This window comes from Nerophis ophidion, linkage group LG13 (assembly GCF_033978795.1).
Source record: "Nerophis ophidion isolate RoL-2023_Sa linkage group LG13, RoL_Noph_v1.0, whole genome shotgun sequence".
Taxonomy (NCBI): Eukaryota; Metazoa; Chordata; class Actinopteri; order Syngnathiformes; family Syngnathidae; genus Nerophis; species Nerophis ophidion.
Genome location: NC_084623.1, coordinates 56,239,898 through 56,259,685, shown reverse-complemented (window position 1 = coordinate 56,259,685; position 19,788 = coordinate 56,239,898). Strand labels below are relative to the sequence as shown.

At 34.6% G+C, this 19,788-nt stretch overlaps 1 protein-coding gene across 1 annotated transcript in view; it reads left to right on the top strand.

Moving 5' to 3' along the window:
• Nucleotides 1-19,788, top strand: part of LOC133564759 (F-BAR and double SH3 domains protein 2-like) — a 163,783-nt gene that overhangs the window by 59,277 nt on the left and 84,718 nt on the right. The window contains 4 exon segments of the mRNA XM_061919244.1: nt 32-176; nt 1,575-1,708; nt 4,124-4,178; nt 4,274-4,402. Coding sequence (XP_061775228.1) covers nt 32-176; nt 1,575-1,708; nt 4,124-4,178; nt 4,274-4,402 — 463 coding nt within the window.

The following is a 19,788-nucleotide window of genomic DNA, read 5'->3' as shown; positions in this document are numbered from 1 at the left end:
ATGCAAAGAGCGTGTCGTCCTCTGCGTCCAGGAACGTTTACGCGGTCTGGCGGTCCTACCTGGAGGGCACGGTGCAGGTCAGCCAGTCTCGACTCAACGTGTGCGACAACTACAAGAGTCAAGTGTCGGACCCCGCCAAGACCGTCCGACTCTACAAGGAGCAGCAGCTGAAAAAGGTTTGGACATCGGAGTGGATTTATGAGGTTGGGATGCACAGAGTGGGATCCACCCTTCAAATATAAGACATTGTAGAGGATTTGATCATGTTGTTGTTTATTATTATTATTAAACATTCATTGTACACAATAGTGCATGACCCATAATAGAGATCAAGTTTTTTCAGCTCAGGGCCCCACTAATTAGTCATCTAACTCTTGATTTTAATCTAAATCAGTAATTATATTTAACCAACTTACAGTTTAACACAGGGGTTTGGCAACCCAAAATGTTGAAATAGCCTAAATGGACCAAAAATACAAAGAACAAAAATGTCGGGAGCTGCAAAAAATTAAAAGCCTCGTGTAATATATTAGCCTACTATCAACATGACTTTAAAAGTCTTATATAAGTGTTATAATGAAGACAACACATGATGTAAGTGTCTATATTAGCCTACTATCAACATGACTTTAAAAGTCTTATATAAGGGTTATAATGAAGACAACACATGATGTAGGTGTCTATATTAGCCTACTATCAAAATGACTTTAAAAGTATTCTAAAAGTGTTATAATGAAGGCAACACATGATGTAAGTATCTATATTAGCCTACTATCGAAATGACTTTAAAAGTCTTATATAAGTCTTATAATGAAGGCAACACATGATGTAAGTGTCTAGATAAGCTATATTAGCCTACTATCAAAATGACTTATAAGTGTTATATAAGAAGACAACACATGAAGGTGTCTATATTAGCCTACTATCAACATGACTTTAAAAGTCTTATATAAGGGTTATAGTGAAGACAACACATGATGTAAGTGTCTCTATTAGCCTACTATCAAAATGACTTTAAAAGTCTTATATAAGGGTTATAGTGAAGACAACACATGATGTAAGTGTCTATATTAGCCTACTATCAAAATGACTTTAAAAGTCTTCTATAAGTGTTTAATGAAGGCAACACATGATGTAAGTGTCTATATTAGCCTATGTTAGCAAAGTTTTTTTGGGTAATTAATCAAATGAGTTAACGCGTTATTTTGACAACCCAATTAAAACATATATGCTATATATATCCAAAAAAATTCAAGTGCAAACGGAAATACAGATTCACCAGTTTAGTCGTAATTTTTGCGCTGGAAAAATTCTCAATGATTTTAGCCGCAGACTTTGTCTGCCGGTTTGAGATGGTCATCACTGCCACAAGTGGCGGGGAAGTGTATTACAACTGAGTACAGTGACAGCGAGAACTAGATATTTTTTGGCCGCTGTCTATGGTTCAGAGCAGAAACACTGATCTGGAGCTTTCTGCAGTTGAGCTCTTCTGAGAAAATATGCAATTTCAGCTTGATTGCTACCCCCCCCCCCAGACTAACTAACTCCCCGATGGTTCCTCTTCCCTGAAACAGATCATAGAGCAGTTGAGCGGCATCCAGGCGGAGTTGCAGGAGTCGGTGAAGGAATTAGCCAAAGCCAAGAAGAAATACTACGACACTGAGCAGGTTGCCCACGCGGTACGGGAGAAGGCCGACATAGAAGCCAAGTAAGTGTGACACAGGTGTGGCACAGGTGTGACACCCAACAATGTGCGACTTCCAAACCACATTACAGTGGAACCTCCATCTACAAACTTCATTGGTTCTCGAACGTGATTCGACGACCAGAAACGCCCGTCAAGTGAAACAGATTCTCCCATAAGAAACGATGTAAACAAGAATATTCAGTCCTGGTCTCGACAAAAGTCCCCGTATTGTATGATAAAATACACACTTGGATGACTAATATGGTAAAAGTAAAAAAATGTGCTAGTTAGAGTGGACTCACAATTTCTTATGTATAAGTTTGTTGAGTTGATATTGTGGTTCTTCAGCAAAAAAAAAAAAAAAATTTTTTTTTGCTCTGACACAAACATGAAAAGTATCTATATTAGCCTACTATCAAAATGACTTTAAGTCTTATATAAGTGCTATAAGGAAGACAACACAGGATGTAAGTGTCTATATTAGCCTACAATCAAAATGACTTTAAAAGTCTTATATAAGTGTTATAATGAAGGCAACACATGATGTAAGTATCTATATTAACTATATTAGCCTACTATAAAAATTACTTTAAAAGTCGTATATAAGTGTTATAATGAAGGCAAGACAGGATGTAAGTGTCTATATTAGATATATTAGCCTACTATCAAAATTACTTATACGTGTTGTAATGAAAGCAACACATCAAAGTGTCTATATTAGCCTTCTTTCAAAATTACTTTAAAAGTCTTATAAAAGTGTTGTAATGAAGGCAACACATCAAAGTATCTATATTAGCCTACTATCAAACTTTAAATGTCATATCAATCAATCAATCAATCAATGTTCACTTATATAGCCCTAAATCACTAGTGTCTCAAAGGGCTGCTATAAGTGTTATAATGAAGACAACACAGGATGTAAGTGTCTATATTAGCCTACTATCAAAATGACTTTAAAAGTCTTATATAAGGGTTATAATGAAGACAACACAGGATGTAAGTGTCTATATTAGCCTACTATCAAAATGACTTTAAAAGTCTTATATAAGGGTTATAGTGAAGGCAACACATGATGTGTCTATATTAGCCTACTATCAAAATGACTTTAAAAGTCTTATATAAGTGTTATAATGAAGGCAACACATGATGTAAGTGTCTAAATGATCTATATTAGCCTACTATCAAAATGACTTATAAGTGTTATAATGAAGGCAACCCATGAAAGTATTTATATAAGCCTACTATCAAAATGACTTTGAAAGTCTTATATAAGTGTTTTAATGAAGACAACACAGGATGTAAGTGTCTATATTAGCCTACTATCAAAATGACTTATAAGTGTTATAATGATGGTAACACATGAAAGTGTCTATATTAGCCTACTATCAAAATGACTTTAAAAGTCTTATATAAGTGTTATAATGATGGCAACACATGAAAGTGTCTATATTAGCCTACTCTCAAAATGACTTTAAAAGTCTTTTTAAGTGTTATAATGAAGGCAACACATGATGTAAGTGTCTATATTAGCCTACTATCAAAATGACTTTAAAAGTCTTATATAAGTGTTATAATGAAGACAACACATGACGTAAGTGTCTATATTAGCCTACTATCAAAATGACTTTAAAAGTCTTATATAAGTGTTATAATGAAGGCAACACATGATGTAAGTGTCTATATTAGCCTACTATCAAAATTACTTTAAAAGTCTTATATAAGTGTTATAATGAAGACAACACATGATGTGTCTATATTAGCCTACTATCAAAATGACTTTAAAAGTCTTATATAAGTGTTATAATGATGGCAACACATGAAAGTGTCTATATTAGCCTACTCTCAAAATGACTTTAAAAGTCTTTTTAAGTGTTATAATGAAGGCAACACATGATGTAAGTGTCTATATTAGCCTACTATCAAAATGACTTTAAAAGTCTTATATAAGTGTTATAATGAAGACAACACATGACGTAAGTGTCTATATTAGCCTACTATCAAAATGACTTTAAAAGTCTTATATAAGTGTTATAATGAAGGCAACACATGATGTAAGTGTCTATATTAGCCTACTATCAAAATTAAATTCAAAGTCTTATATAAGGGTTATAATGAAGGCAACACATGATGTAAGTGTCTATATTAGCCTACTATCAAAATTAAATTCAAAGTCTTATATAAGGGTTATGTGAAGGCAACACATGATGTAAGTGTCTATATTAGCCTACTCTCAAAATGACTTTAAAAGTCTTTTTAAGTGTTATAATGAAGGCAACACATGATGTAAGTGTCTATATTAGCCTACTATCAAAATGACTTTAAAAGTCTTATATAAGTGTTATAATGAAGGCAACACATGACGTAAGTGTCTATATTAGAGTTAGTTAGTCCAAAGTGGATTTATTGCTCTGTTTTTTGTTGTTGTTGTTGTCTCAGGTCCAAGCTGGGTCTTTTCCAGTCCAGAATTAGCTTGCAGAAAGCCAGTGTGAAGGTAAGAGGCTGCTTCCCCCGGCAGGTGTAACTTACGTTGTTAAAAACACTCCATGAAACATTTCAAAAGTGTGCCGATGAAATGTGTCTTTTCAGTTGAAAGCAAAGAGAAACGACTGCAACTCCAAGGCCACGCAGGCCCGGAACGACTACTTGTTAACGCTGGCCGCTGCCAACGCTCACCATGACCGCTACTACCACACCGACCTGCTGCACTGCATCCAGGTAGGCAGCAATGGCAACACAAGTACATACTTTTACTTTCAGGAGGACAAACATGACACAAACCTTCCTAATTGTTAGAAACCCCACTGTTTATATCCAACATGCTTCACTGATGACAGTACTTGGCGAGTGCCGTTTTGTCCTACTTATTTCGCTGGTCTTTGAACTCACCGTAGTTTCTTTACATGTGCAACTTTCTCCGACGCTGCCACGGAAAGACGTGTTTCATGCCACTCCTCTTTTGTCTCATTTTGTCCACCAAACGTTTTATGCTGTGCGTGAATGCACAAAGGCGGTCTTTTTTGATGTTATTGACTCGTGCGGAGTGCTAATCAGGCTATTTGAGTTATCTTTATGTACATGGGGCGGTATAGCTCGGTTGGTGGAGTGGCCCTGCCAGCAACTTGAGGGTTGCAGGTTCGATTCCCGCTTCCGCCATCCTAGTTACTGCCGTTGTGTCCTCGGGCAAGACACTTTACCCACCTGCTCCCAGTGCCACCCACACTGGTTTAAATGTAACTTAGATATTGGGTTTCACTATGTAAAGCGCTTTGAGTCACTAGAGAAAAGCGCTATGTAAATATAATTCACTCACTCACATATTTGTAGGTGTATTTGAGCTCATTTAATATCCTTTACTTTTATCCTCTTTGTATTTAATTTATATTTGCATGTCTCATGACACATTATCTGTATGTAATATTGGCTGCATTTCTGATAGTTTTTTGTCCGTCATGTTGTTCCAGACCACAGCAAACATTACTCACCTTGCAAGGATTGTGATAAGTCTATTAGAAGAAGATAACCTGCTGTTTTCTTACAGTTGAACACCTTTTGGCCATTCTAAACATGTAATTTACAGGCATTATCTGCCTGGGACACTGAGTCATTTTGATAGTAGGCTAATATAGACACTTACATCACATGTTGGCTTCCTTATAACACTTTTAAAGTAATTTTGAAAGTAGGCGAATACAACGAATACAGACACTTACATCATGCGTTGCCTTCATTATAACACTTATATAAGGCTTTTAACGTCATTTTGATAGTAGGCTAATGTAGCTAATATTGACACTTACATCATGTGTTGCCTTCATTATAACACTTATATAAGACTTTTAAAGTCATTTTGATAGTAGGCTAATATAGACACATCATATGTTGCCTTCCTTATAACACTTACATAAGACTTTTATACTAAATTAATAGTATGCTAATATAGACACTTACATCATGTGTTGCCTTCGTTATAACACTTAAATAAGATTTGGAAAGCCATTTTGATAGTAGGCTAATATAGCTAATACAGACACTTACATCATGTGTTGCCTTCATTATAACACTTATATAAGACTTTTAAAGTCATTTTGATAGTAGGCTAACATAGACACTTACATCATATGTTGCCTTCCTTATAACACTTACATAAGACTTTTATAGTAATGTAATAGTAGACTTTTTAATAGTATGACTTTTAAAGTCATTTTGATAGTAGGCGAATACAACTAAAATAGACACTTACATCATGTGTTTTCTTCATTATAACACTTACATACGACTATTATAGTCATTTTGATAGTAGGCTAACATAATTAATAGAGACACTTACATCATGTATTGCCTTCATGATAGGACTTATACAAGACTTTTAAAGTCATTTTGATAGTAGGCTAATATAGACACTTACATCATGTGTTGCATTCCTTATAACACTTATATATGACTTTTATAGTCATTTTGATAGTAGGCTAATACAGACACTTACATCATGTGTTTCCTTCATTATATCACTTGTATAAGACTTTTAAAGTCATTTTGATAGTAGGCGAATACAACTAAAATAGACACTTACATCATGTGTGTTCTTCATTATAACACTTACATACGACTCTTATAGTCATTTTGATAGTAGGCTAACATAATTAATAGAGACACTTACATCATGTATTGCCTTCATGATAGGACTTATATAAGACTTTTAAAGTCATTTTGAGAGTAGGCTAATATAGACACTTACATCATGTGTTGTCTTCATTATAACACTTACACAAGACTTTTACAGTCATTTTGATAGTAGGCGAATACAACTAAAATAAACACTTACATCATGTGTTTTCTTCATTATAACACTTATATAAGACTTTTATAGTCATTTTGATAGTAGGCTAATATAGACACTTACATCATGTGTTGCCTTCCTTATAACACTTATATAAGACTTTTAAAGCCATTTTGATAGTAGGCCAATATAGCTAATATAGACACTTACATTGTGTGTTGCGTTCCTTATAACACTTATGTATGACTTTTAAAGTCATTTTGATAGTAGGCGAATACAACTAAAATAGACACTTACATCATGTGTTTTCTTCATTATAACACTTACATACGATAATTATAGTCATTTTGATGAGTAGGCTAACATAATTAATAGAGACACATCATGTGTTGCATTCCTTATAACACTTATATAAGACTTTTAAAGTCATTTTGATAGGCTAATATAGACACTTACATCATGTGTTGTCTTCATTATAACACTTATATAAGACTTTTAAAGTCATTTTGATAGTAGGCTAATATAGACACTTACATCATGTGTTGCCTTCGTTATAACACTTATATAAGACTTTTAAAGTCATTTTGATAGTAGGCTAATATAGACACTTACATCATGTGTTGCCTTCGTTATAACACTTACATAAGATTTGGAAAACCATTTTGATAGTAGGCTAATATAGCTAATATAGACACTTACATCATGTGTTGCCTTCATTATAACACTTATATAAGACTTTTAAAGTCATTTTGATAGTAGGCTAATATAGACACATCATGTGTTGCCTTCCTTATAACACTTATATAAGACTTTTATAGTAATTTAATAGTAGACTTTTTAATAGTATGACTTTTAAAGTCATTTTGATAGTAGGCGAATACAACTAAAATAGACACTTACATCATGTGTTTTCTTCATTATAACACTTACATACGACTCTTATAGTCATTTTGATAGTAGGCTAACATAATTAATAGAGACACATCATGTATTGCCTTCATGATAGGACTTATATAAGACTTTTAAAGTCATTTTGAGAGTAGGCTAATATAGACACTTACATCATGTGTTGTCTTCATTATAACACTTATATAAGACTTTTAAAGTCATTTTGATAGTAGGCTAATATAGACACTTACATCATGTGTTGCCTTCATTATGACACTTGTATAAGACTTTTGAAGTCATTTTGATAGTAGGCTAATATAGACACTTACATCATGTGTTGCCTTCATTATAACACTTATATAAGGCTTTTAACGTCATTTTGATAGTAGGCTAATGTAGCTAATATAGACACTTACATCATGTGTTGCCTTCATTATAACACTTATATATGACTTTTAAAGTCATTTTGATAGTAGGCTAATATAGACACTTACATCATGTGTTGCCTTCCTTATAACACTTACATAAGACTTTTAAAGTCATTTTGATAGTAGGCGAATACAACTAAAATAGACACATCATGTGTTTTCTTCATTATAACACATATAAGACTTTTATATTCATTTTGATAGTAGGCTAATATAGACACTTACATCATGTGTTGCCTTCCTTATAACACTTATATACGACTTTTATAGTCATTTTGATAGTAGGCTAACATAATTGATAGAGACACTTACATCATGTATTGCCTTCATGATAGGACTTATATAAGACTTTTAAAGTCATTTTGATAGTAGGCTAATATAGACACTTGCATCATGTGTTGCCTTCCTTATAACACTTACATTAGACTTTTATAGTCATTTTGATAGTAGGCTAATATAGACACTTACATCATGTGTTGCCTTCCTTAAAACACTTATACAAGACTTTTAAAGTCATTTAGTAGGCTAATGTAGACACTTACATCATGTGTTGCCTTCATTATAACACTTATATAAGACTTTTAAAGTCATTTTGATAGTAGGCTAATATAGACACTTACATCATGTGTTGCATTCCTTATAACACTTATATAAGAATTTTAAAGCCATTTTGATAGTAGGCCAATATAGCTAATATAGACACTTACATCATGTGTTGCCTTCCTTATAAGACTTATATAAGACTTTTAAAGTCATTTTGATAGTAAGTTAATATAGACACTTACAACATGTGTTTCCTTCACTATATCACTTATGTAGATCTTTTAAAGTCATTTTGATAGTAGGCGAATACAACTAAAATAGACACTTACATCATGTGTTTTCTTCAATATAACACTTACACACGACTTTTATAGTCATTTTGATAGTAGGCTAACATAATTAATAGAGACACTTACATCATGTATTGCCTTCATGACAGGACTTATATAAGACTTTTAAAGTCATTTTGATAGTAGGCTAATATAGACACTTATATCATTTGTTGCATTCCTTATAACACTTATATAAGACTTTTAAAGCCATTTTGATAGTAGGCCAATATAGCTAATGTAGACACTTACATCATGTGTTGCCTTCATTATAACACTTATATAAGGCTTTTAACGTCATTTTGATAGTAGGCTAATGTAGCTAATATAGACACTTACATCATGTGTTGCCTTCATTATAACACTTATATATGACTTTTAAAGTCATTTTGATAGTAGGCTAATATAGACACTTACATCATGTGTTGCCTTCCTTATAACACTTACACACGACTTTTATAGTCATTTTGATAGTAGGCTAACATAATTAATAGAGACACTTACATCATGTATTGCCTTCATGATAGGACTTATATAAGACTTTTAAAGTCATTTTGATAGTAGGCTAATATAGACACTTGCATCATGTGTTGCCTTCCTTATAACACTTACATTAGACTTTTATAGTCATTTTGATAGTAGGCTAATATAGACACTTACATCATGTGTTGCCTTCCTTAAAACACTTATACAAGACTTTTAAAGTCATTTAGTAGGCTAATGTAGACACTTACATCATGTGTTGCCTTCATTATAACACTTATATAAGGCTTTTAAAGTCATTTTGATAGTAGGCTAATATAGACACTTACATCATGTGTTGCATTCCTTATAACACTTATATAAGAATTTTAAAGTCATTTTGATAGTAAGTTAATATAGACACTTACAACATGTGTTTCCTTCACTATATCACTTATGTAGATCTTTTAAAGTCATTTTGATAGTAGGCGAATACAACTAAAATAGACACTTACATCATGTGTTTTCTTCAATATAACACTTACACACGACTTTTATAGTCATTTTGATAGTAGGCTAACATAATTAATAGAGACACTTACATCATGTATTGCCTTCATGACAGGACTTATATAAGACTTTTAAAGTCATTTTGGTAGTAGGCTAATATAGACACTTACATCATGTGTTGCATTCCTTATAACACTTATATAAGACTTTTAAAGCCATTTTGATAGTAGGCCAATATAGCTAATATAGACACTTACATCATGTGTTGCTTTCCTTATAACACTTATATTAGACTTTTATAGTCATTTTGATAGTAGGCTAATATAGACACTTACATCATGTGTTGTCTTCATTATAACACTTATATAAGACTTTTATAGTCATTTTGATAGTAGGCTAATATAAGTGATATAGACACTTACTTCATGATAAGACCTATATAATACTTTTAAAGTCATTTTGATAGTAGGCTAATATAACTAATATAGACACTTACATCATGTATTATCTTCATTATAACACTTATATAAGGCTTTTAATTTTTTGCGTTTCCAAACTAATTTCGGGTGGCCGACCCCCTGCCTCGAGTCCTTGCACTCGGTGTTTCATCAGCTCTGCAAATTTGTGTACAAGGTCTCCCACGAGGCTAAACTCGGAGCTGTCCAAACGCCACAACGATGTTCTTTTATTCCACGCGGCTCAAGAGTCTCGCTCGCAGCTCGGGTCCCGGGGGGGATTTCCAGGAAATAACGACATATCTTTCAGCTCTCAGAGAGTTTTGGGGAATTGAAAGTTGCTGAGCTGTTTTGAATTAAAAATCAGCGAGGAGGAGTCCTGTTTTTAACGTTGCCGTCGAACAAAACCGAGGGTCGACTTCACAGTTCTGACGGGAACGTGAAGGTCAGCCATGAAATCGGGATGTCCGCTACTTAGAGCAGAGGAATGCTGAGAAGGCTTTTGGGGGGAAGATTATCATTTGAAGGACTTTAAGCAAAACATTATATAAGTTGGAAGTGGATAAACTGGTTCCCGGTCAGTTGGGGTCCCAAGCAAGCCAGTCTGATACCACAGGGCTGACATAAACCACTTTCTCTTCGTGCCCTATTGAGACTTTTGAGGACGTACTTTATGGACATACGTCTATTGTGCCAAAACCCGGGACAGAACCAGGGACCTTTAGATCCTGTTCGTGACGCCAATTTTATGTGGTACAAAAGTCCGGATCTTAAACAGGAACAATAGAGAGTTTGTTACAACAGTTTTATATACTCATAATCAGATAGTACAAAGTTGGATTGAATCGATATGATTACAGACAGTGTCTCATGAGACCTTAGATGGTGAACCCTCATGAAGGAATTAAGAAAGAGCGCACACCAGGCTTGGTTTTCCCTTCTTATTTATACGCTCCCTGGTGGCCTGATTGTAGCACAACAACTTATGAAACTGTCCTAATGTTCAAATATTACCCCAGAACAGAACTAGCACTTGGTCAGGGTGACTTGACCTCTTATGCCGAAATCCGGGACAGAACCAGGGGACCTTTAGATCCTGTTCGTGACGCCAATTTTATGTGGTAGAAAAGTCCGGATCTTAAACAGTAACAATAGAGAGTTTGTTACAACAGTTTTATTTACTCATAATCAGATAGTACAAAGTTGGATTGAATCGATATGATTACAGACAGTGTCTCATGAGACCTTAGATGGTGAACCCTCGTGAAGGAATTAAGAAAGAGCGCACACCAGGCTTGGTCTTCCCTTCTTATTTATACGCTCCCTGGTGGCCTGATTGTAAAATAACAACTTATGGAACTGTCCAAATGTTCAAATATTACCCCACAACAGAACTAGCACTTGGTCAGGGTGACTTGACCTCTTATGTCGTGTCCCTCCCAATGCATTCAGTTGAGAGGTAACCCTAGGAAACAGAAATTCTTCCACTACACGTCAATCAATCAATCAATGTTTACTTATATAGCCCTAAATCACAAGTGTCTCAAAGGGCTGCACAAGCCACAACAACGTCCGCGGTTCAGGAAAAACGCAGCAAGGAAAAACCTAGTGGGACGTCGATGAGAATGACTATGAGAAACCTTGGAGAGGACCGCAGATGTGGGCGACACCCCCCCCCCCCCCCCCCCCCCCCACTCCCCCAATGGGAGACCGGATGCAATAGCATTCCATATTTCCTTGAATTGCCGCCAGGGCGCTAATTGATTTAAAACCTCTTCTCACTCCGGCGTTTACCAAAGGCATTTAGGCCTGCGCTTATAAATTTGAGTGTGATGTAAGGATACCATCATGAAAAGCACATTTAATTAAAAAAAACGTTATTATGGTCTTACCTTTACTTATAAATGAAGTCCATGCGCAGCTCCTTCTGATCAAAAGCATCGATAACTTGTTTATAGAAGTCTTCCTTATCTTTCTTCAGTTTTAAAAGTCTCTCTGTCTCGATGGAGATAAATAAATAAATGGGTTGTACTTGTATAGCGCTTTTCTACCTTCAAGGTACTCAAAGCGCTTTGACACTACTTCCACATTCACACACACATTCACACACTGATGGAGGGAGCTGCCATGCAAGGCGCCAACCAGCACCCATCAGGAGCAAGGGTGAAGTGTCTTGCTCAGGACACAACGGACGTGACGAGGTTGGTTCTAGGGGGGATTTGAACCAGTGACCCTCGGTTTGCACACGGCCACTCTCCCACTGTGCCACGCCGTCTTCTTTTATTACTTCCTGCATGGATTGAAAGTCCAGTTTAGAAAACTGTTTTATTTTAGATATGTAATCCTCCATGTTAAAAGTGCAAGCGAGAGGAAAAAATCAACGATCGCTGCTTGTTGTCACTTCTTCTGCAGCCGAGTAGTCGCCAGAAGGATCACGAGCGCCCTCTACCACCAGGAGGCGGGAGTCATTTAATGACTCATATTTGACACACGCAGCTACAGTATATTAATAAAACATAGCTGCTTACTGTTCTTTTTAGCATATTCAATAGCTTGGACCTCAAATCCTACTGAATAGCTCTTAATTTGATTTCAAATGATTGAAATCAGCCTCCTCCATTTTGAAAATGATGACAGGTGAAGTGTCACTCGTGACGTGACGAGTTTGACCCGGTGGAAATTCTAGGCATATGCTAATTATTTTGCAAAACGAGTTTGACCCAGCGGAAATTCTAGACATGCGCTATTAAAAATAATATTTTGTGAAACGAGTTTGACCCGGCGTTAATCCTGAGCTGGCGGTAATGCAAAGCATGTGCTAATTATTTAGCAAAACGGGTTTGACCCGGCAGTAATTCTAGGCAGGTGCATACTATATACCCGGCGGAAATTCAAGGAAATACGGTAATATTGATTTTCGATTAAAAACAGTTCCAAGAAAAGGTCATAAAACAGTTCAAAGAAGAGGTGCCTGGAGCTTGGACAGGTCCTGCTTCCTCTTCCGCTTTGTGGCTCTCGGGTCAAGACAAAATCTTTCTGTGGATTACAATACATCAAACAAAGAGAACACCTTCATGTGCTGTTTGATATATTTGGCTGGAGACAGAGACGCCAAGTGCATTGCACATCTGTCAGGTTCTAACACTGATGACATCTGTTAAACAAGACAAGAAGCAAGGAATCCAACAGAGACAGAATTAACGATTCGATTCAGAATCGTTTCTCGATGCTAAATCATTACGTTTTTTAATAACATTTGATGCCAGTTCTATGATTGCCTACATTCCTCCATAAAAATAGATAAACAGGTCTGATCCATAACTACAAAACCCCAAATCATTGAAGTTGTGTTAATGGTAAATAAAAGCAGAATACAATGATTTGCGAATCCTTTCCAACTTATATTCAATTGAATGCACTGCAAAGACAAGATATTTCATGTTCCAACTGAGAAACTTCATTTTTTTTTTTGTGCAAATAATCATTAACTTAAAATGAAATGGCAGCAACACATTGAAAAAAAGTTATCAGAGGGGCATTTTTACCACTGTGTTACATGGCCTTTCCTTTTAACAACACTCAATAAACGTTTGGGAACTGAGGAGACTAATTGTTGAAGCTTTGAAAGTGGAATTCTTTCCCATTCTTGTTTTATGTAGAGCTTCAGTCGCTGCTGTCGTATTTAACGCTTCATAATGTTCCACACATTTTCCATGGGAGACAGGTCTGGACTGCAGGCGGGCCAGGAAAGTACCTGTACTCTTTTTTTTACAAAGCCACGCTGTTGTAACACGTGCTGAATGTGGCTTGGCATTGTCTTGCTGAAATAAGCAGGGGCGTCCATGAAAAAGACGGCGCTTAGATGGCAATATACGTTGTTCCAAAACCCATATGTACCTTTCAGCATTAATGGTGCCTTCACAGATGTGTAAGTTACCCATGCCTTGGGCACTAATGCACCCCCATACCATCACACATGCTGGCTTTTCAACTTTGCGTCGATAACAGTCTGGATGGTTCGCTTCCCCTTTGGTCCGGATGACACGATGTCGAATATTTCAAAAACAATTAGAAATGTGGACTCGTCAGACCACAGAACACTTTTCCACTTTGGATCAGACCATCTTCAATGATCTCGGGCCCAGAGAAGCCGGCGGCGTTTCTGGATGTTGTTGATAAATGGCTTTCGCTTTGCATAATAGAGCTTTAACTTGCACTTACAGATGTAGCGACCAACTGTATGTATTTATTTATTTGTATTTTATTTATTTATACTTATATATAATTTATTTTTATTTATTTTTTATTTATACACTAAAAACCAAGTGTATTTAGCGTATTTAACTGTGTTTAGTGACAGGGGTTTTCTGAAGTGAAGGGCCTACCAAGGATGTCATAGTGGTTTGTGTTGTGGTTTGTGCAGCCCTTTGAGACACTAGTGATTTAGGGCTATATAAGTAAACATTGATTGATTGATTGATATTACCACCGGGTCAAACTCGTCACGTCACGAGTGACACTTCCCCTGTCATCATTTTCAAAATGGAGGAGGCTGATTTCAATCATTTGAAATCGCATAAAGGGAAGAAGATTAAGAGCTATTCAGTAGGATTTAAGGTCCAAGCTATTGAAGATGCTAAAAAGAACAGTAAGCAGCTAAGTTTTATTAATATACCGTAGCTGCGTGTGTCAAATATGAGTCATTAAATGACTCCCGCCTCCTTGTGGTAGAGGGCGCTAGTGATCTTCTTTTATTTATTTTTTATTTATACACTAAATACCAAGTGTATTTAGCGTATTTAACTGTGTTTAGTGACAGGGGTTTTCTGAAGTGAAGGGCCTACCAAGGATGTCATAGTGGTTTGTGTTGTGGTTTGTGCAGCCCTTTGAGACACTAGTGATTTAGGGCTATATAAATGATCATTGATTGATTGATTGATTGATGTTCCTGAGCTCATGTGGTGATATCCTTTAGAGATTGATGTCGATTTTTGATACAGTGCCGTCTGAGGGATGGAAGGTCACGGTCATTCAATGTTGGTTTGGAGTGATTTGTCCAGATTCTCTGAACCTTTTGATGATATCATGGAGCGTAGATGTTGAAATCCCTAAATTTCTTGCAATTTCACTTTGAGAAACGTTGTTCTTAAACTGTTTGCTCACACAGTTGTGGACAAAGGGGTGTACCTCACCCCATCCTTTCTTGTGAAAGACTGAGCATTTTTTTGGGGAAGCTGTTTTTATACCCAATCATGGCACCCACCTGTTCCCAATTAGCCTGCACACCTGTGGGATGTTCCATATAAGTGTTTGATGAGCATTCCTCGACTTTTTCAGTATTTATTGCCACCTTTCCCAACTTCTTTGTCGCGTGTTGCTGGCATCAAATTCTAAAGTTAATGATTATATGCACAAAAAACATTTTGTTTATCAGTTTGAACATCAAAAAATACAACAAGCCACTGGGAACTGATTTTTATTGTATTTTACCCTTTTGAAATTGTAATAATGTTCCCCTTTAAGAGACTCATTGACGAAGCACAGACCGAAGACAGAATGCTACACAAACGCATGCCGTTAAACAACAACCTGAAACTGCTTATCTCTGCATCTCCAGGCCCTTAAACTCTCATGCCTGAAGTGCCCATGAGCATCTCGGGCTATGAGCCTCTCCTAAATAATAGATCAGCAGCTCCCAGTGACCGAAGGCTGCAGGGTTTTACACACACACACACACACACACACACACACACACACACACACACACACACGCTCACACACACACACACACACACACACACACACACACACACACACACATTCAAACACACGCTCACACACATTCGTGTATTTCTGACCTTCTTGAGACCTGAGAAAAATGCCTACCTCTTGAGGATCATCCTTTCTTAAGATGTGTATTTTCAACATTAATAATATATACAAACTATCCATCCATCCATCCATTTTCTACTGCTTGTCCTTTTCGGGGTGGCGGGGGGTACTGATGCAACTATAAAAAAACTTGTTGTGAAAAATGAGTTGGAATTTCACAAGAAAAACGTCAGTTTCACAGGAAAAATGTAGAATTTTGGCAGTGTTATAATAAAAGTCGTAATTTTACTCAACGCAAGTCAACATTTTACAAGAAAAACGGAACATTTGTGCAATATTGTGAAAAAAGTTAGAAATGTACTCAATAACAGTCGCAAATTTACAACAAAAGCTTAACATTTTGGAAATGTTATGAAAAGAGTCGTCATTTTGGTGAACAAAAGTCACAGTTTTATAAGAAAACTAAAAATGTTGGCAATATTATAATAATAATTGGAATTTTTCTCTGCAAAATTAATGACAAAAGTCATCATTTTACTCGGAAGTTTTCACTATTTTACAAGGACAACAAAAAAGCTGGCCATTTTGTGATAAAAGTTGGAATCTTACTTAATAACAGTCGCAATTTTACAAGAAAAACGGAACATTTGTGCAATATTATGACAAAAGTTGGAATCTTACTCAATAACAGTCGCAATTTTACAAGAAAAGCTTAACATTTTGGCAATTTTATGAAAAGAGTCGTCATTTTGGTGAAGAAAAGTCAGTTTTATAAGAAGACGAAAACATTTTGGCAATATTACAATAATAATTGGAATTTTTCTCTGCAAAATTAATGACAAAAGTCATCATTTTACTCGGAAGTTTTCACTATTTTACAAGGACAACAAAAAAGCTGGCCATATTGTGATAAAAGTTGGAATCTTACTCAATAACTGTCGCAATTTTACAAGAAAAACAGAACATTTGTGCAATATTATGATAAAAGTTGGTATCTTACTCAATAACAGTCACAAATTTTAAAAGAAAAGCTTAACATTTTGGCAATTTTATGAAAAGAGTCGTCATTTTGGTGAACAAAAGTCACAGTTTTATAAGAAAACCAAAAAAATTTGGCCATGTTATAATAATAATTGGAATTTTTCTCTGCAAAATTAATGACAAAAGTCATCATTTTACTCAAAAAAGTTGTCACTATTTTACAAGGACAACAAAAAAGCTGGCCATATTGTGATAAAAGTTGGAATCTTACTTAATAACAGTCGCAATTTTACAAGAAAAACGGAACATTTGTGCAATATTATGACAAAAGTTGGAATCTTACTCAATAACAGTCGCAATTTTACAAGAAAAGCTTAATATTTTGGCAATTTTATGAAAAGAGTCGTCATTTTGGTGAACAAAAGTCACAGTTTTATTAGAAAACTAAAAAATTTTGACAATAATAATTGGAATTTTTCTCTGCAAAATTAATGACAAAATTCATCATTTTACCCCAAAAAGTTTTCACTATTTTACAAGGACAACAAAAAAGCTGGCCATATTGTGATAAAAGTTGGAATCTTACTCAATAACAGTCGCAATTTTACAAGAAAAGCTTAACGTTTTGGCAATTTTATGAAAAAAGTCGTCATTTTGGTGAACAAAAGTCACAGTTTTATAAGAAAACTAAAAATTGCTGGCAATATTATAACAATAATTGGAATTTTTCTCTGCAAAATTAATGACAAAAGTCATCATTTTTCTCAAAGTTTTCACTATTTTACAAGGACAACAAAAAGCTGGCCATATTGTGATAAAAGTTGGAATCTTACTCAATAACAGTCACAATTTTACAAGAAAAGCTTAACATTTTGGCAATTTTATGAAAAGAGTCGTCATTTTGGTGAACAAAAGTCACAGTTTTATAAGAAAACAATTTTTTTGGGGCAATATTATAATAGTAATTGGAATTTTTCTCTGCAAAATTAGTGACAAAAGTCATCATTTTACTCAAAAAAAGTTGTCACTATTTTACAAGGACAACAAAAAAGCTGGCCATGTTGTGATAAAAGTTGGAATCTTACTCAATAACAGTCGCAAATTTTAAAAGAAAAACGGAACATTTTGGCAATTTTATGAAAAGAGTCGTCATTTTGGTGAAGAAAAGTCACAGTTTTATAAGAAAACTAAAAATTGCTGGCAATATTATAACAATAATTGGAATTTTTCTTTGCAAAATTAATGACAAAAGTCATCATTTTACCCCAAAAAGTTGTCACTATTTTACAAGGACAACAAAAAAGCTGGCCATGTTGTGATAAAAGTTGGAATCTTACTCAATAACAGTCGCAATTTTACAAGAAAAACGGAACATTTGTGCAATATTGTGTTAAAAGTTGGAATCTTACTCAATAACATCGCAATTTTACAAGAAAAGCTTAACATTTTGGCAATTTTATGAAAGGAGTCGTCATTTTGGTGAAGAGAATTCACAGTTTTATAAGAAAACTACAAAATGCTGGCAATATTATAACAATAATTGGAATTTTTCTCTGCAAAATTATGACAAAAGTCATCATTTTACTCAAAAAAGTTGTCACTATTTTACAAGGACAACAAAAAAGCTGGCCATATTGTGATAAAGGTTGGAATCTTACTCAATAACAGTCGCAATTTTACAAGAAAAGCTTAACGTTTTGGCAAATTTATGAAAAGAGTCGTCATTTTGGTGAACAAAAGTCACAGTTTTATAAGAAAACAATTTTTTTTGGGCAATATTATAATAATTGGAATTTTTCTCTGCAAAATTAATGACAAAAGTCATCATTTTACTTGGAAGTTTTCACTATTTTACAAGGACAAAAAAAAGCTGGCCATATTGTGATAAAAGTTGGAATCTTACTCAATAACAGTCGCAATTTTACAAGAAAAACGGAACATTTGTGCAATATTATGATAAAAGTTGGAATCTTACTCAATACCAGTTGCAATTTTACGAGAAAAGCTTAACATTTTGGAAATGTTATGAAAAGAGTCATCAATTTGGTGAAAAAAAGTCAGTTTTATAAGAAAACTAAAACATTTTGGCAATATTACAATAATAATTGGAATTTTTCTCTGCAAAATTAATGACAAAAGTCATCATTTTACTCCAAAAAAGCTGGCCATGTTGTGATAAAAGTTGGAATCTTACTCAATAACAGTCACAATTTTACAAGAAAAACGGAACATTTGTGCAATATTATGATAAAAGTTGGAATCTTACTCAATAACAGTCGCAATTTTACAAGAAAAGCTTAACATTTTGGCAATTTTATGAAAAGAGTCGTCATTTTGGTGAACAAAAGTCACAGTTTTATAAGAAAACAATTTTTTTTGGGGCAATATTATAATAATAATTGGAATTTTTCTCTGCAAAATTAATGACAAAAGTAATCATTTTACTCAAAAAAGTTGTCACTATTTTACAAAGACAACAAAAAAGCTGGCCATATTGTGATAAAATTTGGAATCTTACTCAATAATAGTCGCAATTTTACAAGAAAAACGGAACATTTGTGCAATATTATGATAAAAGTTGGAATCTTACTCAATAACAGTCGCAATTTTACAAGAGAAGCTTAACATTTTGGCAATTTTATGAAAAGAGTCGTCATTTTGGTGAACAAAAGTCACAGTTTTATAAGAAAACGAAAAATTTTGGGGCCATATTATAATAATAAATGGAATTTTTCTCTGCAAAATTGGTGACAAAAGTCATCATTTTACTCAAAAATGTTTTCATTATTTTACAAGGACAACAAAAAAGCTGGCCATGTTGTGATAAAAGTTGGAATCTTACTCAATAACAGTCACAATTTTACAAGAAAAACGGAACATTTGTGCAATATTATGA